We start from the raw sequence: 23,814 nt of genomic DNA, 5'->3' as shown, positions 1-23,814 counted from the left end.
GGGGACGACAGAGGATGAGATGGTTGGATGGCATCACCGACTCAACGGACATGCTTTTGAGTAAACTCCAGGAATTGTTGATAGACAGGGAGGCCTGGCGTGCTGCAGTTCATGGGATCACAAAGAGTCAGACACGACTGAGCAACTGAATTGAACTGAACTGAGTGGCTCACTTGAGTCACAGCTTTTCTCTGCTAGAATACATTTTAAAAGGAAGTGAATTAGTTTCTAGGTGTCTTCATTATATTTTACAAGGTGTCCATTATCTGTTTTAGAGAATTGTAGGACCCCCTGACTCTCAGATTATCTATTATTTGTATCTATTATATGATCTGTTTTGGAGAATTATAGAACCCGCACCTCACCCCACATTAGTATGTAAACCCCGTCAAGCTGAAATTATTTGATAAGTGCCTAATGAATGGCATTGTTTGTCTGCAAAAATACAAAACGACTGTTATTACTTCGACAGTGATTTCAGGGTCTGCAAAAGGTGTTACTTATCTTCTTCTAAAAATAGGCTTTTGTTTTCTGCCTAATCTGTGTAGTCTGATGGGCAGAATGAAGCTGGTGATGTATAGCAGAGAAGTAATTGAGGTGGCATGGTTTCATATGGGCTGGAGAAAATTATCTGTAGAATGGGTTGCTATGCCTTTCTCCAGGAGATCTTCCTGACAAGGATTGAAGCCTCATCTCTTAGGTCTCTTGCTTTGTCAGGAGGGTTCTAGAGCCACCTGGGAAGCCCCAGGAACTTCTTGCACTACTTCTGTTTTCCTGGTGAGGTTTCTGGGATGGAATGTGAGGTTTGTCCTGCTGAGGTCACCTCTGCTGAGATGACTTTTCCTGCCTTTCCTTCCTCAGAGCGGGGCTGTGGAATGCCGAAGGATGTCCTGTCCCCCTCTCAACTGCTCTCCAGACTCCCTCCCCGTGCACATTGCTGGCGAGTGCTGCAAGGTCTGCCGACGTAAGTACTGACTGAGGGTCAGGGTGGCCCTCAGTGCTTTGAGATTGATTTATTCCCTCTTTTTTCAGACCCCCAACTGAGCAACATTGATGAAATATCAATACTAGCAATTGATTACTTGTGATGTGCAGACACTTTATAGAGGCTATTTTTTTTTTTTTTTCTTAATCCTCACATCAACCTTAGTTACTATTATTTCCATTTTTTTTTTTTTTTTTTTTGGTACAGGGAACTGGCATTGACAAGGATTAAGCCAGTTGCCCAGGATCATACAGCTGGGGGTGGGTGGAGTTGATCTGTGAAGTCATGACTCCAAGGCTCCATGTGCTTTGGTCTCCTCATTTTTTTTTCTTAAACATTTATTCATGGCTGTGTTGGGTTCTCGTTCCTGCGTGTGGGCTTTCTCGAGTCAGGGTGGCTTCTCTCGTTGTGGGGTACAGGCTCTAGGTGTGTGGTTCTCAGTAGTTGAGGTACACAGGCTCAGTTACTCTGCGGCCTATGGGATCTTCCCAGACCAGGGATTGAACCCCTGTTCCCTGCATTGCACCACCGAGGAAGCCCCGGGTCCATTCATTTTGATCGATCAAGGTAAGGCCCACGCTCTGTGTTTTGGCTATCCGAGATTTTAGTCAGGTTTCCTATTATTAAATGGCATTTCTTAGGAATTTCAAGATTGAACTTCAGTTAAAATATTAAGACTTTCTTTCAAAGTTGGCTTGTCCAAATTTTGCAATGATTTAAAAATCCTTTTCCCTCTGTATTACAGAGGACACTATTTCAAATGAAATGGTGAAATGAACACTGCAATAAGCATGAAAAGTAAAAGCTGTCATTTGGAATTATTGGTATGGTATGTGTCAGTTACTGTGTTAAGTGGTTTCCTTCTGTTTATTGAGTCCTCACTGGAATATTGGGGGGGGATTGTTATTATCACTATTTATAGGAAGTTTAGGGAAGATAACTTATCAAGTTTGAAAGGCTAGTAAGTGACAGAGGTGAAATATAAAGCAAATTCTGACTACAGAGCCTTTAGTGTTTTTATCAGACCATAAGCTCTTCACTGAAAAAGGAAAGTTTTAGAAATGTGCCATCTGATGGATAATTTTCAAAATCATTTCTCTGCCAGAAAACACCATCATTACTAGATCTTCAAAACACTAACTTTTTGTCAAGAACAACATGTCCCCTAATATGACAGTGGGAATGCAGATAGCCAGTCTGGTTGTACCAGCCCAATTTTTTTTATATCCTTTCAAAAGGAACTTTGAAAAGTGTCTTCCTTTTATAGTTGATATGGTACATCCACTACTCTGGAGGGCTTACTCCAAGTTAATCTAAAAGAAACTTTCTTGTTTTTATTCCAAGCACTTTTGGAAGTTATGGATAGATCAAGGGCCCAGATGTTGAGATTATAGTTTGATTCCATGATGGAAAGATAGTTTTTAGAATAATATGTATAGATTATTTTTCTTTTTTTTTGTTTTTTATTGTAATCTTTGTTTATTAAGATAATGTCATTTTTTAATGTATTTATTTTTTTTGCAGCTTTTATTATTTTTTTAATTTTATTTTATTTTTAAACTTTACAATATTGTATTAGTTTTGCCAAATATCGAAATGAATCCGCCACAGGTATACCTGTGTTCCCCATCCTGAACCCTCCTCCCTCCTCCCTCCCTATACCCTCCCTCCCTATACCCTCCCTCCCTATACCCTCCCTCTGGGTCGTCCCAGTGCACCAGCCCCAAGCATCCAGTATCGTGCATCGAACCTGGACTGGCGACTCGTTTCATACATGATATTATACATGTTTCAATGCCATTCTCCCAAATCTCCCCACCCTCTCCCTCTCCCACAGAGTCCATACGACTGATCTATACATCAGTGTCTCTTTTGCTGTCTCGTATACAGGGTTATTGCTACCATCTTTCTAAATTCCACATATATGCATTAGTATACTGTATTGGTGTTTTCTTTCTGGCTTACTTCACTCTGTATAATAGGTTCCAGTTTCATCCATCTCATTAGAACTGATTCAAATGTATTCTTTTTAATGGCTGAGTAATACTCCATTGTGTATATGTACCACAGCTTTCTTATCCATTCATCTGCTGATGGGCATCTAGGTTGCTTCCATGTCCTGGCTATTATAAACAGTGCTGCGATGAACGTTGGGGTACACGTGTCTCTTTCCCTTCTGGTTTCCTCAGTGTGTATGCCCAGCAGTGGGATTGCTGGATCATAAGGCAGTTCTATTTCCAGTTTTTTAAGGAATCTCCACACTGTTCTCCATAGTGGCTGTACTAGTTTGCATTCCCACCAACAGTGTAAGAGGGTTCCCTTTTCTCCACACCCTCTCCAGCATTTATTGCTTGTAGACTTTTGGATTGCAGCCATTCTGACTGTCAAGATTATTTTTCTATCTTGATGTATTCTATATAATAGCAGAGGAATAAGTTGAGAAACTTAGGGATTTGTTTAAAAACCATGAGGCATTTTTAATCTATTATCTTGAGCTCCGTGGATCTGTAAATGCTGTCTCTTGGCGGATGTTATTTGGACATGGGCATAGGTGAGTCTTCCAGCTGTTCTGTGTCACTGTAAATGTGAAATCACAGAGAAGGGTAAAGATAAAGATGGAAAATTACCCATAATGCCACCACTTGAAAACAAACACTTGAAATCATAGTGGATTTCATTTTTTAAAAACTTTTATTTTGTGCACAGTTGAGTTCTTATTGTATAGACCATTTTAACCTACTTTATTGATTTGCCATTATCATTTAAGTATAGTTTTCTGCTTTTAAAAACTGTATGAATTTCACTTTAAAGAGCTTCATACTGTTCTGTTTGGTTGTTGCATAACTTAATCCCCAATTGTTGGATAACTAGATTGTTTTCTGCTTTTCATTATTATAAATCACTATTCAATAATATGTTTTTTTGTGAGGCCACATTTTTGTATTTTATATTTTCTTTGAATTCTGTAAAGTAGAATTACTGGATGAAGAGACTGATATTTTCAAAATCTGGTGGCTTGGAGAGTAGAGAATCTGGCTTCAGTGTGGGAGACCTGGGTTCAATCCCTAGCTCAAGAAGATCTTCCGGAGGAGGGCATGGTTACCCACTCCGGTATTCTTGCCTGGAGAATCCCATGGACAGAGGAGCCTACTGGGCTACAGTCCATGTGGTTCCAAAGTATCAGACATGATTGAATGACTAACACCTTCACTTTCACTTTAACATATTTTGTGAGACATTTTTCATTTCACATTTTTTTTTGAATTTTCCAAAGTAGAATTATTGGGCCATGAAGATGACATTTTCAAAGTTCTTGCTGCTGCTGCTGCTAAGTCGCTTCAGTCATGTCCGACTCTGTGCGACCCCATAGATGGCAGCCCACCAAGCTCCCCCGTCCCTGGGGTTCTCCAGGCAAGGACACTGGAGTGGGTTGCCATTTCCTTCTCTAATGCAGGAAAGTGAAAAGTGAAAGTGAAGTCGCTCAGTTGTGTCTGACTCTTCACGACCCCATGGACTGCAGCCTTCCAAGGCTCCTCTGTCCATGGGATTTTCCAGGCAAGATTACTGGAGTGGGGTGCCATTGCCTTCTCCAGCAAAGTTCTTGTTACATATCATCAAATTGTCCTCTCACTAGAAGTGTGTGGTATAGTCATTTTTCTTTAATTTATTGTAGAGTTTTAAGTTTAAAAAAGTTTTTCAGCAAGCTTACCAGATTTTATCACGATGCTGATAAATGAGCTAGCTAAACCATCAGTATGTTTTTTGCCTTTGTTTGGAATTGATAACTATTTAGCTAGGTAATACAAATTTTCTTAGCAACTCTGATCAGTAGTTTGAGATGTTTATGGTTTAACAAGATGGTAATACAAATAAATGATTAAGAACACTACGCAATTATCATATGTGCCCGGCAATTCCACTCCTGGGTGCAAATATATATATAAAGGGTGTACTGCAGGGTGCAAATATATATATATATAAAATCTATATCTACTATATATATATAATCTATATCTACAATATATAATAATCTATATCTACAATATATAATAATCTATATCTACAATATATATATAATCTATATATATAATCTATATCTACAATAAATTATATATATATGAGCTTCCCTGGTGGCTCAGACGGTAAAGCGTCTGCCCGCAATGCGGGAGACCCGGGTTCGATCCCTGTCGGGAAGATCCCATGGAGAAGGCAATGGCACCCACCTCCAGTACTCTTGCCTGGAATATCCCATGGACTGAGGAGCCTGATAGGCTGCAGTCCATGGGTTTGCAAAGAGTTGGACATGATTGAACGACTTCACTTTCACTTCATATATATATATATATATATAGATATAGATATAGATATAGGATGAAAACTCTTATTCAAAAATACACAGAAGTTTTCATAGATCTTCACATCAGATAAAGGATGGAAAATACTTCTTTTGGTTGTCCCTTTCAGATAAAATTTCCTAAGCTCCTCTCTGGATTTGGGTGGGGTAGTGTCCTAGGGTCTCTGAGAAAAAGTACTGGTTTGATTCAAGAACCGATACGTGAAAGCAGATTGGTTCGTCTGCTCATTTACCAAATGTTCATCCTCTTGTCATGGCTTCAGGAGCTGCAGCACTTACCGATGAGGGCATCCGTGTGGAAATAGGAAAGAACTTGGTCTAAGTGTCCATATCTCAACTCATTGCCTGAAAAAAGTACTTTGTCTTTTTGTTGTGATTAAAAGGCCCAACAAATTGGGCCGTCTCCAAGAGCAAGGTAGTTTCATAATTCCTGATACTGGGCTTTTCATCTTTTTGGAATGCATCAGAGTAAACTCCAGAGAGCCTTCTAGATTCCTTAGCTGAGGGCATGGAAGTCCAGAAAGTGGTGCAGGAGTTTCATTCCTCAAACATTTCTTGGGTGTCTGATCTATTCAAGGAGTTGAACATACCTAGCTACTCATTAGAATCCCCTAGTGAGCTTCTTGAGATACCTTCTTGAGGGTCCTAGGGACCCACTCTGACCTACTAAATTAGAATCTCTGGGAAGTGCTGTCCTAGACTCTTTTTTGTGTGTGTGGTTAACTTTTTCGGAGTATAGTTGTTTTATAGTGTTGTGTTTCTACCATACAGCAAAATGAATCAGATATATATATATATATAATGTCTTTTGCTGCCCCCATATATATATATATATATATATATATATATCCTCTCCCTTTTGGAGTTCCTTCCCATTCAGGTTACCACAGTGCATCAATAGAGTTCCCTGTGCCCACTGTTTATTGCAGCACTATTAAAATATCCAGGACATGGAAGCAACCTAAATGGCCATCAACAGAGGAATAGACAAAGAAGATGTGGTACATAGGTACAATGAAATACTACTCAGTTGTACAAAAAAATGAAATTGGATCATTTGTAGAGATGTGGATGGACCTAAAGAGTATCATACAGTGTGAAGTAAAAATTGGTATTCTTTTGGATAGATTGAGGGGAGCTATCAGAGATGAGAGAGAAGGGAAAAGATGGAGAAAAAATCTTGAGCTTTCCATGACAGTATTTGAAAGGAAAAGAAGTGGTAGAAGGAGAGGGAGATAGTCTATTTGATAATAGAGGGTTTTTCTGTGGATGAGAGGTAGAAATAAGCTGCAAAGGTGTTTCAGGGGATGAATGATGGTGATCACATTTCATTTAATTCCTTTAGTCATCCTTATTGAAGTTCTTCTCCCACCTCTGTTCTTACCTCTGGGCACAACAGTGGGAAAAAGTGGATCTTTCATTCTATGTCAGACACTGTGTTAAGCCTTTTTATGGTCATTAATTCAGGTAATTCTTTCAACAACCCCCGGTCATAGGTTCTACTATGATCCCCATCTTATAGATGAGCAGGTGAAGCACAGAGAGGAGAACTAACTTGTCAAAGGTCTCATAGCCTTGGCTGAACCAAAATAAAACTCAGGTCATCTGGCCCCAGAGCTAATGCTTTTAATTGTTTCCTCTACCGCATGCTATCCAGGGAGATATTTGCACCATCTTATTATAAGAGTATTGTGCAGCATGCATGCTATGTGAAATGCAGAGGTGGCACAGGGAAGGGAGTGATCAATCCATCAGAAACTTGGGTGTGTGTGTGAGTGTTAGGAAAGCTTTATAGGGGAAGAAAGAGCTGAGTAGGGTGTTGACAGATGAATAGGAGTTTGCCATGTGGACAGATAGGTAAGAACATACCTGCCAAAGGGGATTGCACATGCAGAATCATGAAGTAAACACAGCATTTATCTGGGGACTCAAAAGCAAGATTTTGAAGTAGAGTTGTGGCATAATCAAAGAAATGCTTTGACAAAAGTCACTGCGTGGGGAGAGCTGCAGACAGGGAGTTGAGTGTGGGATTCAGGCATTCTACAGGCAAAGGTGATGAAGCCGGCTGACAGATACTGCTTGGGAAGATGAAAAGGAAGGGATCAATGTGAGTGATAGCCAAAGGACCTGGCACATGGTAGGTACTCTGTAAGCATTTTGTTTTAATTTGAGATAACTGAATCAGAGAGCATCTATAAGGCAAAATTTGCCAGGTTTTGAACAAAAGTGCATGGGAGATTCCTAGTGTGATTAACAGAAATAAAGCAGGTGGAAGAAATGGTTTCAGAAACGTTGGAGATGCCTGAGAGAGAACTGGTTTGATGTGGGTGTCTTGCTCCGAGAAGCAGTATCTGAAGCCAGGCCTGTGAACGAGTGAGGTTGGCTCCTTGGGTGTTCAGACTTTCTGATCTGCCGCTCTCCTTTAAAGTGCAACATGGAGTGTTGATTTTGATGTTCTTAGCTGCCGAGTGCCAAGGGATGGTGCAGTGTGTGCAGGGTGCAAATATCTAAATAAAGACAGAGCAACCTCACGTCCACATCTGACAGGGGCGCCATGTGGTGCCTGTCAGTGGTTTAGTTAGTGTGCATCCAAATGGCAAAAAGCGTCCGTCCACTGCACCAGGGAAATCGGGTTTGAATTTGAAGGGCCAGGTGTCTGGGTGCAAAAAGATGCAACCGCCTATTTCTCTAAACCCCCAGTACATTTGTTTCTGACATCATGAAGAAATGTGTGTTGGTGCGGGGTTTCAATTTCATGGTCAGACACTGTGAAATAGTCTTGTTTGCATGTCCCCAGTGTGGTGTGAAGGGCTTCAGGTATCCATTTACATTTCCACGCACACCAAAAGCTGTTGGAACGGAGTCCCAAATGCCCTAGCCACAGGCATCGGAGCCTGACTCACCTTCTGTTTGAATTTCCTCAGACATAAAAAATAAGCCTTTTGGCGGTAGGTCAAGAGGTTGGATAGTGAGGACTGGTGTTAGGGATACAGCAGGGGAAGGAGGGTGACTGTCAGAGAAGTGGGCAAAGATGAGAAAGCAGGGGAAATTCTCATGGCCTCAGTGGTGATGCTGAACTGTCCTAAGATAATTCTATAGGTACTTTTTGATGTCATAATCAGGTACACATCTTGTTTCGGTGCCAAGGTTGTGAATGGCTGAGGCACACCAGCCATCGTCTTGATGGCTTTTGCAGCCTCTATATGTGAGGATGGTGGCTCAATGGTAAAGAAATGCCTGCCAGGCAGGAGACTTGGGCTTGATCCCTGGGTCAGGAAGATCCCCTGGAAAAGGAAATGGCAACCCACTCCAGTATTCTTGCCTGGAAAATCCCACGGACTTTGGAGCCTGGCAGGCTACAGTCCGTGGAGTGGCAAAGAGTCATACATGACTTAGCAGGCACACACATGTGTACGTGAAGACACGAAGTTCAGTGGACACTTAGTGTTTACACTAGATCTGTAGGTCTGAGGGGTGAATGTGTTCCTGTGTGTGGTTTGAATGTGAACTGTAAGACACTCCTGTGTTCAGATCGAAGCTCTGGGGTGAGTGTCAATTAGAGGACAAGAGAAATCAGGTGGGTGTCTTCAGACAGGTCAGCAGGTGTGATCATAGCATCGTGAGGGTGGCAAGGTGCAAAATTAGAAGGGAGGTCTTGTCTTTATGTCCTAGCCTGGGCCAAGGAGCAGATGGCAGGTTTGACAGCAGTGTATTTAGCACAACTATCACTCTGGAGTGAGCCATCTTGCCAAGCTGGCAGCAGCTGCATTTGGAAGTGTGGGAGTTTATTAGGCAGGAATTTCAGGCCCTTGGAAGTGTGGTCTCCCCATGTAAGCACATTTGGGAATCCACATCCTCATTAGGACCAGTGAGTCAGAGGCAACTGATTTATCTAGAAAATTGAGGCATAAAAGATGTTCAGGGATAATTTGTTTTAATGAAGCAAGGAAGGGAATTATCTAGAAAATTGTATTGGTTTTCTACTTTGTAGTTGGTTTTGCTCTGAAAACCTTAGTATCTGTTTTTAACGTTTGGAATAGCATTGAATAGCAGGAAGAACTCTCATCTGGGAATCAACAAATGTCTCTGTTTTTGCTACTTAGGAGGCTCATTAATTCTAAAATTATTGTTACTAACATTAAGCCCATAGAGGCATGTAGCTTGGGGCTAGGGATAAAATTATGAATAGACATAGATCCTACCCTCATTGGGGCAAGAAAGATAAAATGTGATATATGTTCTGTTAGGGTGAGGTCCAGGGTACCACAGAAGTACAGGATGAGGACGGTTCTCCAGTGCTTGAGGTTAAAAAATTAAAAAAACTTCTTAGGGGGATGTCAGGATTAAGGTGAAATTGATGGGTATATAGGACAGAAGGTTACCAGCAACAGGTGCATGGGACTGAGTGTTCTGGAGAAGAAAGCAGTGTGTACAAATCCTGAAACAGAAGAGGGCATGGCTCGAGTCTCAGTGGAGGTGTGAGTGTTTGGGAGTTTCAGAGGGAGAGTGAGCGAGTAGGAATTGGTGAAACCTAAGGGATAAGGAGGAGTTGCAGGGATGGCCTTGCATGCTGACTTCAGGAATTTGAATTAAATTCTGAGGGTGTGAGCAACTCCTAATGATTTTGAAGCAAAGCCTCCTATTTGTACTTAAAATATGTCTGATGGTTGTATGGGGAAGAACCGGGTAAGATTAGACCAGAACATGGGAGACAAGTTAGGAAGTTTTCTACTCGACTAAAGAGGAGGGATGGTTTGAGCAAAAATGACAGTTGGGGGCAGGTGATGGGAATGGAGAGAAGTTGGTTGACTTGAGAAACTTGAAGAGGAGGCCTGGCTGGGATTTGAATACTGGTTGAACATGGGGTTGAGGAAAGAGAGAGGTTTGAAGGACCCTAGGCGGTGGAGTCGGAGAAGGCAATGGCACCCCACTCCAGCACTCTTGCCTGGAAAATCCCATGGACAGAGGAGCCTGGTAGGCTGCAGTCCATGGGGTCGCTAGGAGTTGGACACGACTGAGCGACTTCACTTTCACTTTTCACTTTCCTGCTTTGGAGAAGGAAATGGCAACCCACTCCAGTGTTCTTGCCTGGAGAATCCCAGGGATGGGGGAGCCTGGTGGGCTGCCATCTATGGGGTCGCACAGAGTTGGACACGACTGAAGCGACTTAGCAGCAGCAGCAGGCGGTGGCGTGTGGGTGGGGGGCTGGGATGGATACTAGTGCCATTCACTGAAAGCAGATACTAGAGAGGCACAGATTTGAGTCAGGTATGTGTTGTGGCAGGGCAAGTTCTTGGAGGAAACAGACTGAAATGGAGATTCATTTGTGCTTTATTAGGAAGTTCAAGATCAGTTCCAGGGTGGGAGTGAGATAGTCAAAGAGACAGAACTGGGCAGGCGCGGTTGAACTGCACTGTAGTTACAACAAATGCCTCAGTCATTCCTCAAGAAGTTCTGGAGCTGGAAGACCTTCGGACTTTGTAATACCTTCATCAAGCACCTATTGGATGTGAGCTGCTCTGGGAAGGGCCCTGGACTTTGCACAAGGGCACGTCTGCAATCACTGTTCAACTGAGAGCTGTTGGTCATCACCAATCATGACAGTTTCAGGAATGTGACCTTTGGCCGTGGAGGGCCATCTGGGTTGCCTACCACAGTATCTGCTGTGGGATCCTGATGTCAAGTAAAGCAACATTGCTGAGCGTTCCTCTTCCTGTGGCCAAAAAAAAGGAGTTGTATGAGTTGTTTGCTAAGGTCCCTACGTACCTGAACATTCCATGAGTCTGAAGATGGTAGAACTAAGAAACTATCAAATTGAATTTACCTGTTTTTAACAGATACAGAAATGGAGGCTCTGAGAGATGGGGTGGTATTGATAAGACAGTGAATTAGTGGTGGATATCTCTTAGAGTGCTCATCTTCAGTTTTTCTTCTCCTGAGGAGTAGGGCTGGAAGGATCCTCATTGTGCATGGGAGGGGGTATATTGTTCACCCAGAATGGAACAGCCTGCTGGCAAGCAGCACTTGCTACAACACAAGGGTGCTGCCTCCTTGTTCCTATTGATGTGACTGGAGAATTTGACAGAGACACATTAGGATCACATCAAATTAAACATATTCTGCAGTAGCTTAAAAGTGGGTCAGCATTTATGCTTCTCTGTTAACTTTTTTCCAAGACCCATCTTTCCTCCCTGCCTTCCCTGCTGCTGCTGCTGCTAAGTCGCTTCAGTCGTGTCCGACTCTTTGCGACCCCATAGATGGCAGCCCACCATCTGGGATTCTCCAGGCAAGAACACTGGAGTGGGTTGCCATTTCCTTCTCCAAAGCAGGAAAGTGAAAAGTGAAAGTGAAGTCGCTCAGTTGTATCTGACCCTCAGCGACCCCATGGACTGCAGCCCACCAGGCTCCTCCATCCATGGGATTTTCCATGCAGGAGTACTGGAGTGGGGTGCCATTGCCTTCTGCCTGCCTTCCCTATTAGCCTGTTAAACTCACCTTTCCAAAGGCAATCTCTCTAGTGCATTGATATAGCATTGTACTGGCTTGTGTTTCCTACTTTTCTGAGCTTCTTGGGAACAGATAAGCTGAAGACATGTGCTTTGTATGATTACACAGGGGGAAAGTGTGTTCTTCTGCGTTGTGAGTGAAGTCCTGATGAATGGAATGTATGTGAGTTCCTTTTCACCCAGTCATTCATTTTATGGCTGGAGTAGCTGAATCAAAGCTACTGCTTTTGTACTCCATGGTGATAACAGCCACTTCTTCCTTGTTTTAACACTGACCTCAGCAATTCATTCTATAGTCTTTTAGCAACTGCAACAAGGAAATAGTTATATAATCTTGGTGTGAAGGACTCATGGCAAACATAATCAAGATGACAGTCTGATAGGGGATTCAGCAGTTATTCCCATACTATTTCCATGTCTCACTCTAGACATGCACAGAGATTTGTGTTGCTTAGAGTATTTATGTTCTATGGAATCTACTGGAGTTGGACAGTGCCTTGGAGGTCATTTTGTTACATGATATGACTATCTGACCTGCTTTTCTGTTTTATTACAGCAAAATGTATCTATGGAGGAAAAGTCCTCGCAGAAGGCCAGCGGATTTTAAGCAAGAGCTGTCAGGAATGCAGAGTAAGTTTCAATCTTAAGATTCCCATTACTTGTTGGGAAGGACATGTGGGCTTTAGGTAGGGTTCTGAAATGGAGCATATTGGCCCAAGGCGGGGAAAGACTCTCATTGGGCTGGAGTCCAGGATGGGGAGTTCTCAGCCACGGTCACTGTGTGGTTAGCTTGTGGTCAGCTGTGGATCACGTAGTCTTGGGAAAGACGGTCAGGGAAGGAAGTGAGAAGGGGAAGGGAGCTAGCAGCTACCATGAGTCAGGGAGCTTGTCAGCTGGCCCTGGGGAAAGGTTTTGATTAGATAATGGGGCCATTAGTCTGTGATTTGAGCTGTGGATAGTGCCACCTCTAGTTCTCAATGTCTGAGACAGTGTTAGAAAATGCCTGTCTCCTGCCTGCCCCCTCTCATGTATTCCTCCAGGTTAGATTTGTGGGACCATAGATCTCATTCAGTAAATCATTCAGCAAACATGCATTGAGCAAGTGCTACTTATTGGCATGCTGTTAGATTCTGGGTGAACAACAGTGAACAAAACAAAGCCATGTCTTTAGAGAATTTGCAGTCTGGTGGGGAGATAGGCAGTAAGGTACAAACAAATAGATATACAAGACAGCTGAGCCTTGAACAACACATGTTTGAGCTGTGCAGGTCCACTTACACGTGGATTTTTTTCCCAATAGTAACTACTGTGATGCTGCAGTCTCTGTGCTTGATTGAATTCCTGGATGCAGAACCATCGATACACAGATACAGAGAGCTGACTATAAATTATGTGCCAATTTTAGATGGTGTGAAGGGCCGGTGTCCCTAACCCCTGCATTGCTCAAGGGTCAACTCTGATGTCATTCTATAAAGATACAGAGCAGGTTAAAGGGAGAGAGAGCTTTGAGGTGGGCGTGAGTGATCTGGGAAGACCTCTCTGTGGAGGTCCTGATTGAGCACAGTGCTGGATGAGGGTGGGAGCTAGCCAGGCAGTTACGTGGGTGAGATGTTGTCCTGGATCGTGGGAGTGAGAGACAGAGGGAAAGATGGGAGAGAGGGGAGCAGATACAAGGTGGTGCCTTCTAGAGCAGTCGCAGCCCCACAGCGAGGCATGGCTGGTTCTGTGGGCATCTTCAGGGAGGCTGGCTGGAACTACATGTCTCAGAACAGACCCGCTTTCCAAGCATTTCACTTGTGTTTTGTCACATTTACGGCATTTCATTGGCTTTTTGTCACATTGCTGGCAAAAAGAAAGGAATGTATTTGAAAGGGTGAGGAGAAGGAGGCATTTAGAGACCCACAGAAACTCTTGGGAGCTCAAATCTCGTTCTTTATGGGGAGCTTCTGGGGGGCGGAGGAGGCCTTTCCTATGTCCTGTCTCTCACCAACCAGACTCTACCTCAGGGGCTAAGTCCCTTGAACTTCCCTATTATGTTTTCCATTCACTCTTTCCTGGCTGCCTCTGGGAATGGCAGAGATTCTGTGGGTTGAGGCAGTCTGGTGTGGTCCTTCTGTGACAGTGGGCTCCGTGTGGAGGCTCCTTAGTCTGCAGCAGAGGCAAGGGCAGTGTGACAGTGAGGGCTCCGTGGTGTCTCAGTCAACCGTGGAAGCTTCCAGATCTAGGAGTGGGTGGGTGGTCCCCGACTTGGGGCTGGCACATTACCGCGTGGGGTGTTGAGTGGATTAAATGAGATAAAGCATGTGAAGAGCTGGCTGGTACAAAGTCAGCCCTCAACACACGTGAGCTCTTCTTACTCTACATGACCGTACATGTCCTTCCTGAATAGAAGACGTATGTCACGTTCTCTGTAGATTGCCTCTCTTTGAGGGGAGAGAAGATGATTTAGATTCTAAATCCCTTACATTTTTCTTCCCCCTCAAGGGAAGCTGGGATGACTAGAGCAATTTTACCCACTCAGCTGATGATCCCAGTATCCAGCCTGTAGCTGTCACTCACAGCCAGGAGCCCCCTTCACAAATTGCTCAGAAGTAGCGGGTGATCTTGACAAGGGTCATAATTGTGATTCAGTCTCTGTTATCATCAGAGAGACTCAGGGCAGACATTATTGGAGACCTTTCGAAGAGACGGGTGTGGAGTTAAATGCCAGTGTACTGGATAGGCACTTACCATTGTTATTGGCATACTGTAGGTATTCATCCTCTATTTAAAAGCCATGGATTTCTTCATTTATTGTCTTACTATTGTTATCTACTAAATAATTATGCACAAAGAGAAGCATCACTGATAATAACACTTAACATCTCCTGAGTACTTAGTATTTTCTAAACACTATTTAAAACCTTTGAAACTTTATTTAATAAAACCTCATAATAACCCTCAGAGAAGGCAATGGCACCCCACTCCAGTACTCTTGCCTAGAAAATCCCATGGATGGGGGAGCCTGGTAGGCTGCAGTCCATGGGGTTGCTAAGAGTCAGACATGACTGAGTGACTTCACTTTCACTTTTCACTTTCATGCATTGGAGAAGGAAATGGCAACCCACTCCAGTGTTCTTGCCTGGAGAATCCCAGGGATGGGGGAGCCTGTTGAGCTGCCATCTACGGGGTTGCACAGAGTCGGACATGACTGAATCAACTTAGCAGCAGCAGCAGCAGCAGCATAATAACCCCATGGGGTAGGTAGCATTGTTGTTCCCACTTTACAGATGAGGAAATTGAGGCACATGGGAACAAAGTCCCATAGCTAGTAAGGGAACCAGCTGGTTTCTCAACCTGTGTGGTCTGAATCTCCAGGCTCCTCTCTTAGCCTCTCTACTGCTAGTCCTGATGGGTGTTAGAGTTACTTGGAAGTAATTCTCATATTTGAATTGTAAAAAAGTAGATGTAGAAAGATTGAATGATCATTTTTCAGTCTATTTGAGAATACCAGATTGGTCAGGCTATGGCTCATTGATTCCCTTGATAAAGGGTAGCATTTATAAAAAGCCAGAGAAGAGCTTTGGGACACATTTAATGAATGTTGTCAGCAGGGAGAGAGGGTGATGGGTCTAAGAGGGGAGCGCCTCCGGTCTCTCTCGGACAGCCTTTTGCAAGATTTAAGCCCTCATGCCCTAAGGTACCTGTTGTATGTGATGAATTAACTTCTTTCCTAGACATCTAAAATGGTACTGTGTCAGCGCTATCCTTGGGAGAATTGAGCAAATAATTACTCAAATAATTTCTTGTGTTCTGTGGTTCAAATGCAGATCCCTAGTTGACGAAAGGCTGCCTGGCAGTCCATGCATTTCATTTTCCTGGGATCATTTCAAAGCTTCAGCACTACCAGTTAGATAAGAAACTAAGTTCTGTTTTAAAGATTTTCACCAAGTGATTTGAGAAGATAACATACTGTGCTTGCTTGTTTTTTCCCCCCTGTTGTTGTTTTTTAAATCAAGATGAATAAACTCTCCTAGCAATCTCAGTCAGTTATGTGCAGTATTGCTGCCCTGAAGCACTTTTTAGGCTAGTAACAGTTTTTTTTTCTTTACTTAAAGATGTGAGTTCTGTATGTGATTAGAAATTCAAGTTTAAGTATAGTTATTAGTAAAGAGCTTGAAAGTGTTTATATTTGATGAGTGACATGGTGAGTCACTCTAAATGAGAAAGAATGGATGAATTATATTTCCCTACCAATGCTGAGTTGCAAAGGTCATTAAAAAACCTACCACAATCAGGAGGATTTATTTATTAATCAGATGCTTATTAGAGTATGAAAATAAAGTTGTGTACCAAATTGTGTGGCTGAACTGAATGGATTTGGTGGCACTTAGGTTACTAGAGTCACAGTGCATATTATTTTCACATTCAAGCAAAGGGTTTTTATCTCTATTGAACGGTTGGAACTATGATCTTATTCATTAAATACACTGAAGATTGATTGGAATTGTTGACTGATTTAATCAGCAGTCAAAGCAACTTTTTATATATAAAAAAGAACCTTTCATGAGTGATTATTTTTAAAAAGCCTTCTGTAGCAGTTTTAATATTGCTTTTTAAAATAAAAGCAAATATGTACTCAAGATATAAAATTTGGAATTTAGAGGAAGGAAGTAGAAGAAAGTAAAAGAAAATCACTCCAGAATCTCACCACCTACAACTAATCTCTTTTAACAGTTTAATTTTTTGACAGTGTGAGTGAAATTTATCTTACCATCTTAGTTTAGATTCAGCCAGAAGCAGACCCTGAGCTCAGGATTAAGTACAAGCGATTTATTAAGGCAGTGCTCCTGGGAGGAAGCAGTAAGGGTATAGGGGATTCAGGCTAGGCCAGGCAGGAGACTCAGCAAAGGTGCAATTTTAGGTGAAAGGTTAGAGGTACCCCGATTCTGGTGGGGTTCTGGGGTGTAAATGTTACCCCAGCCATGTCTCCCTTTGAAGTAAAGAACCTCCAGTGGCTTTGGGCTGTGGGGGTTGAGGATGTGGAACTTGTAGGTAACTTCTGGTTCCCTGCAAAGAGGCTCCAGTGCCCTCAGGGACTCTCTGAGGGTTGAGGGATGAGCCAAGGCGAGGGATGGGCACAGTGAACTGATTAAACGGATCCAGCAGAGTTTGCCATTCTTGTTTGTGCAAGGAGGCTGTGCATCCCTGCTCGGTTGCCAAGTCACGTCCGACTCTTTGTGACCCCATGGACTTTAGCCCACCAGGCTCCTCTGTCCATGGGATTTCCCAGGCAAGAATACTGGAGTGGTTTGGCATTTCTTCCTCCAGGGAGTCTTCCTGAGCCAGGGATCAAACCTAGTCTACATTGGCAGGTGTGTTCTTTACCACTGAGCCACCAGGGAAGGCAGTAGATAATGAATAAATATGTTAATATTGAGGGATAGACGTAGAGGCAACAATGGTATGTAATTAAGCATTGTCTTTTCCCTTACATTCAACTCAGTGCTGCTGATAGCAAGGGTATGAACATCTGTTGGCTTGTAACGATCGATTTGATTCCCTGTTGTAGAAACTGAGGTACAACTGACAGACAAACCACCCTTAGACTGGTGCTAGCTGTTGAGGCCAGGGTGTGATCCAGCGTGGCCTGGTTTGAGGGGTGAGAACAGAATAGAGCTGAAATGCGGACTGTGAGTGAATAGTAGGATTGATTCTCAGAATCTTTGGGCCAATTTTAAGATGGGAGAAAAACATGAGATCTAGATGCCTTGGGACAGAAAGATCAAGAAATGAAGAGGAAAAGGGAACAAAGGTACCCCAGAAGGAGTCATAGAGGTTGGACTGCCTGGGCTGAAATTGATGAGAAAGGAGAGGAAACTGTGGTGCCAGTAATCCATATGATCAGTACTTGGAAATTAAATTTATATTTGACATTTAAAGTTATGTTTATGTTCATATTTTAGAATTGATGTGCCTAATAGAATTGGTGTTCCTGCCAAACCAGAGAATTCTGGGGCCACTGGAATGACAATCATCTCTTGGAGATAGAAAACTCACAATCTCCCGCATTCTTTCTGGTGGCTCAGCGCTATCTTATTCTCCCCATCTGTGTTGAGAATTACCTTTCAGCCTTAAATGAGACCCATTCTACTTGAGCTGCTTCTTGGTTGACTTAACCATGCTTTTAAGAATGGGGGAACAAAAAATAACTGAACATTTTAGATTAAATAAGGGACTCTCAAATCCTGCCTTTTAGAGTAATTATTGAAGTAATTTTAAATATTCAGAGTGAAACTAAATATAGATGCTAGTGATGTCAACAAAGAGGACCTTTGTTGAAATAGGGTCATAAGATGCACCTGCCAAATATTTAAAAATTTTTTTGTAAGTGGTTTTATTTATTTCTAGGGAGAATCTAGTGTTCATCTAACTGACCCACTTTTAGTTCAATACCTGTATACTTTGGTTCTTGTCTGTTTCCTCTGCTGGGAAACTGTCTTCTTTCTTATTCCATTATTCAGTTCCTTCAAATGTGGCATCCTCTTCATAATTTCTTCCCACTTGGTATAATTAATTTTTCTCCTATGATGTATTTGTTGTTCTTGTTCAGTCACTAAGTTGTGTCTGACTCTTTGCTACCCCATGGACTGTAGCACACCAGGCTCCTCTGTCCTTCACCATCTCCTGGAGTTTGCTCAAATTCATGTCCATTGAGTCAGTGATGCTATCTAACCATCTCATCTTCTGTCGCCCCTTCTCCTTTTGCCTTCCATCTTTCCTAGCATCAGGGTCTTTTCCAATAAGCCAGTTCTTTGTATTAGGTGGCCAAAGTATTGGAGCTTCAGCTACAGTCCTTGCAATGAATATTCATGGTTGATTCCCTTTAATATTGAGTAAATAATACATTGCCATACCTTGATTAGAGCACTTTTTTTTTTTTAGGACTTAGTGTATTTTATTATGGTTTCTAGTTTGTTTTTATCAAGAGCAAAGACGATGTCTTCTTTATCTTTGGGTTCACAGTGCTTGGGATCCAGTGCAGTCTTGAAACTGTCTCATAAAAGCTCATGAGAGCTCCCAACTTTGTAATCAGTGATGTAGTGTTAGTGGTTCACAATGTCAGGGTGTTTATGTGACAGAAATCAGCCAATGCTAACTTTAGGGTTCCCCCATCCAACAGTCAACTGTTGAAAATTTATCAGCTCTGCATTGTCAGTGACATTCTGCTACACAGAAGATACTCAACAACCATTTGTTAAAACGTAAAAGAAGGAAAAAAAAACACCTTATTTGTTGAAATTGAGGCTATTTTGATATAGAAAGGGAAAGTAGCCTTCTCTCCCAGGAGTCTTATCAATTTAATTTGTGACTGCATTATGGTAGAATTATTGTAGGTTGTTATCACCACAGGCTTTTAACAATGAGCATTGTATGTTTGGATCATCAACTCAAAAAATGAACATTTTTTTTTGTTTCCTGATTATTTGGCTTGCAGGGTGGAGTTTTAGTAAAAATTACGGAAGCATGCCCTCTTTTGAACTGCTCAGAAAAGGATCACATTCTCCCGGAGAATCAGTGCTGCAGTGTCTGCAGAGGTAAGGGGGCTTGGCAATGGGGCTTTGGGTGGAGGTGGGTTTGGGGGGAAGCTTTAATGAATAGCATGATTATAATAATAACATGGGTCTGAAACTCTGCTACTCAGAAATGTATTTATCCTATTTATTGCCCTTGGTTATAGTCTTATCAGTTGAAAAAGGAGGATATAATCTATGTACTTCATAGGATGGTTGTGGGGATTAAATAGGATAACGCATAAGCAGCTAGCATTATGACTAACATATGATAAATATTCAATAAATGATGGTTCCTATAATAATAACATTTCCTGTAATAATGGCTATTATTATATTAATAACTATTATCATTATTATTACATTTTCCCTCATGAGTGGGTTTGGAAAGCATTCTTTTAAGCTTTTTCCATGGGCCAATTCCCTTTTCTGCCAGAGGATGACATATACTGAATCCTTACACATAGATTTATATACAATTTTACTTCCTGCAAGGAAAATAGGCTTCAACTAAGTAACACTTACCTGGTAATTAATTCTTGAGCAGAAATGGTTTTCTTTCCTCTTGCTGGAATTCTTCTCTTTTCCAATTTATTATTATTTCTTCAAATCCTCTAAATCAAATATTACTTCCTCTCTGAAACATCCAAGAATTAAATAGATTAGTAGATCTAAAATGTATTCAAATTTTACAAAACAAGTCCAGTTAAACTAATAGCTTTTATTTTGAACTTCTACCCACCACAAAGTCTTTCCCACATTCTCACATATCCAGTGAGTTACAGTCTTTTTGATTTACCTCAGGAGTATCTAGAGTTAAGAACCCAGGAGCACAGCAGTTTAGTTCAAGTTATATCATATTTTACTTTTTTACATCTTTTCTCTAGCATAAGCATCGACAGTTTCTGCAAAGGGCCACAGGTTTTGGTGGGGTCAGAAGGTTTCCATTGCAACCACTCATCCCTGCTGTTGTATTGCCAAAGCAGCATGCTCAGTTGCTTCAGTCGTGTCCAACTCTTTGCGACTCCATGGATGGTAGCCCACCAGGCTCCTTGTCCATGGGATTCTCCAGGCAAGAATACTGGAGTGGGTTGCCATGCCCTCTTCCAGGGGATCTTCCTGACCCAGGGGTTTAACCCATGACTCCTGCATCGCAGGTAGATTCTTTACCACTGAGCCACCAGAGAAGCATAGGCAATAGGTAAATACACAATTCAGTGGTTGTGTTTCATTAAATTTCTATTTTGAGAAACAGGTGGCAGCTCATCATTTGCTGACCCCTCCTCTAGTTCCTTCTGATATATAAAAGTATCTGTTTGATCATGGCAGGTTTTCAGCTGAGGCTAGTGGTTAGTCATAAGAGAGTTATCTTTTGGTAAAATTCCCAGGAAAACTTAATACACAGACAGCCATAAATGGCTGTTAGAATTCGTAGTGTGCCATCAGAGGATCTCCTCTGATTTATCTGCTTTCTTGCCTGCATGTGTATTTGCAGCTGGGATGCTTTAGAAAGACTAAAGATTGACTGGATATTTCAGAGGGATACATTTATTGGTAACTGATTGGGTTGTTAGGTAGCTCTTACAATTTAATGCAAAATCCATCACTTGCTATTTGTTGAGGTGCCAAGTGGGACTCAGTTTATGTAAATCCTTTCCTGATTTATGGTTTCATTAGAACAGGCTCATTGATTATCCCACAGAAAGTCAAGATTTTCATTGCTCTGACCTAATTTACAATAGAACAAGTGCCACTGCTTCTGCTCACACTTCTCAGAAAAGCAGATACGTTTTTTCTGAACCAGTGAAGATGCTGAGAGAGATGGTAGCTCATTGAAAAGTTGACTCATTCAAGGCTCCCGTTGCTAGCGATCCGGTGGCTTTTTCCCAAAGCTGACTCAGCTTTGAGGGAAAGTGGGAGGCAGGAGTAGGGCTTCCTAGATAAGATCATAGCCAGAGCCAGTTTGTACAATTAAGGATTTTCTTCTTTCTCCCACCTGCTTCCTTCTCAGCCAGAATACCATCAGCTCCTTTATTTGGCAGCTGATCGTATTTTTTTTGGAGGTGTCTGCGTCTGCGAGTGAGGGAGTTATTTATGTCCCTTGACAAGTCTGTATTTTAAAGGAACCAGAGCACTGCATCAGAAAAGATAGGGTGGGGAGGTCTTTTTTCTGGGAAGCAGGTTGAGTGAAACCATTTGGGCATATGGATTCTCTTAGGATTCTTCTATTTATGCCAATCTCAGAATTCAGACCCTGGAATGAGAAAAGCATTATTTTTGACTGAAGCCTTTTCAGCACCATTTACTGTCATTACCTCCTTTCCCATTGACCCATTACAAGAGAGGAACCCAGAACATTTCGTCCACTTGTCCACATAAAATATAAAATTTATATGATGTACAAAAATTCATCCAGATGAGCTCAAATGTCCATTATCTTGACCTGTGCTGCCCGTGAATCTTACTCTGTGTCTTAATTTCAATTTATTTCCCAGGAGCATCCTTGGAAGTAGCCTAAGGGTCTCTCACAATATTCTGGGAAATATTTTTCTCCTTTGACTTCTGTTTGTCTTTTACCTTTTCCTCCGTGTTCTTGTTTCTGTGCGGAGTCTTGGAAGATAAATGGCGTGGTGGGGGGTGGCTGGACAATTTTGATTCTGACAAGATGAGGAAAGCCTGGCAGGCCTCTTCGAAGGCATGTTATTCTGTTCTCGTCTTCCCCCTCCTCCTTGCCCCTCTCAAAAACAGAAAGTAATGAAAAGGTGAGAAACACTCAATTTCTATGTAAAGTCATTTCTGTCCTGCATATGGAAGGGCTGTTCCATTTCCTTTGTGGATTGAAAGAGTCTTTTGATTGGCAGGTAGCAAGCAAGCAGAGAGCTGGGATTCCCGTGACCTGAAATTGGTATTTTAGGGTTGAGCACATTGGTGTGGTGTGATTTCAGCTATGTGGTTTCTGCTATCCTGATGGTATTGATTACAGACACATATGTGGCTATCTCCCCTTTCAAAACCTGCACTGAAGCCCCTTCAATTAGCATATTTATCATCTCTCTCTGTCTTACTAGGAATGTCAGGTCATTAGTCTGAGGGAAATCACCGCTCAGAAGTCTGCGTCAAAACCTTTCTCATGCCTGCTTGGGGATTGAAGTTCTCCAAGGTTTATTTTCATTAGGCTTGGACTGAAATTTGAGAAGGCAGAGAGGGTGCTTTTCCTTTCTGACCTTCCCCACCTTGCCCGCAGCCCCAGTTGGCTGATTAAATCAAATCCATAAAGCTCTCCAACTTTTAAAAAATAATGCTTGTTTTCATGACCACATTTTATGAATCATTTCTGTAATTGTAGGAGGAAAGGGAGGGATGAAGATATGTTCATACCATTGAGAATAATCCTGTCATTTTCACTCCAGTGACATTGAATGAAATTATTTTTAGTACCAATGTTGACTTTAAAAAATGCACAACATAAATGTTGCAATTTAAGTTTTATTTGGGGCAAAGTGAGGACTGCGGCCCAGAATACAGCACCTCAGATAGCTCTGAGAAACTGTTCCAAAGAGGCAGGGTGGATAGGTCACCATGTATGTGATTTTGGTGAAGGGGAAGTAAAATGCGTATGTTTTTCCAGAAGGTTTTTGCTAGTCTCATGAAGCTGTTTGCTAGTCATAGAAACAGTTGTCACCATGAAGGATTTTAGTGCTTTTCCTAGATATGAGGAGATACAAGAAAAGGGCTCATTAATCGACTCCTGAAAGTATCTAATGATCTGAAGACCTGACCTATCAGTTTTTCCCAGGGCACAGAGTGCCTGATTTCTACTCTCCACCCTGAACTCCTTTCAGAGGGGGTGGAAGGTCAGCAGCAGCAGGAGCACATGATTTAGTTCTTGTAGAGGTGGATGGCCGGAGAAGGCGATGGCACCCCACTCCGGTACTCTTGCCTGGAAAATCCCATGGGCAGAGGAGCCTGGTAGGCTGCAGTCCATGGGATCGAAAACAGTCAGACACGATTGAGCGACTTCACTTTCACTTTTCACCTTCATGCGTTGGAGAAGGAAATAGGAACCTACTCCAGTGTTCTTGCCTGGAGAATCCCAGGGGTGGGGGAGCCTGGTCAGCTGCCGTCTATGGGGTCACACAGAGTCACACACGACTGAAGCGACTTAGAAGCTTAGCAGCAGAGGTGGATGGCAAGTGCTAATTTGTAATAGACACCAGCTGAAGGCTTTTTTTCATCTGTGGAACAGTGTTAAAACTCCTTCTGTGGACTTATGACTTGGTTCCTCAAGATATAACTTGTTGGCTTGATTATGAAGCTTTTTTTCTTTAACTGAGTCATGTCTATGTTTTTGTATAACAGTGTGATGATACAGCTCACCCTATCCCCTCATTTCTGTTAAAGGAGACTATAGTTTCA

At 42.2% G+C, this 23,814-nt stretch overlaps 1 protein-coding gene across 2 annotated transcripts in view; it reads left to right on the top strand.

The window, feature by feature from the left end:
• NELL1 (neural EGFL like 1) overlaps nucleotides 1–23,814 on the top strand; it is a 1,051,740-nt gene that overhangs the window by 261,398 nt on the left and 766,528 nt on the right. For both annotated transcript variants that reach the window (XM_061406202.1, XM_061406204.1), the window contains exons 9-11: nucleotides 862–964; nucleotides 12,402–12,475; nucleotides 19,323–19,422. In XM_061406202.1, coding sequence (XP_061262186.1) covers nucleotides 862–964; nucleotides 12,402–12,475; nucleotides 19,323–19,422 — 277 coding nt within the window. The remainder of the gene's footprint in view (nucleotides 1–861; nucleotides 965–12,401; nucleotides 12,476–19,322; nucleotides 19,423–23,814) is intronic.

This window comes from Bos javanicus, chromosome 29 (assembly GCF_032452875.1).
Source record: "Bos javanicus breed banteng chromosome 29, ARS-OSU_banteng_1.0, whole genome shotgun sequence".
Taxonomy (NCBI): Eukaryota; Metazoa; Chordata; class Mammalia; order Artiodactyla; family Bovidae; genus Bos; species Bos javanicus.
Note: the sequence above shows the minus strand (reverse complement) of the source record. Positions and strands in the feature narration are given on the sequence as shown.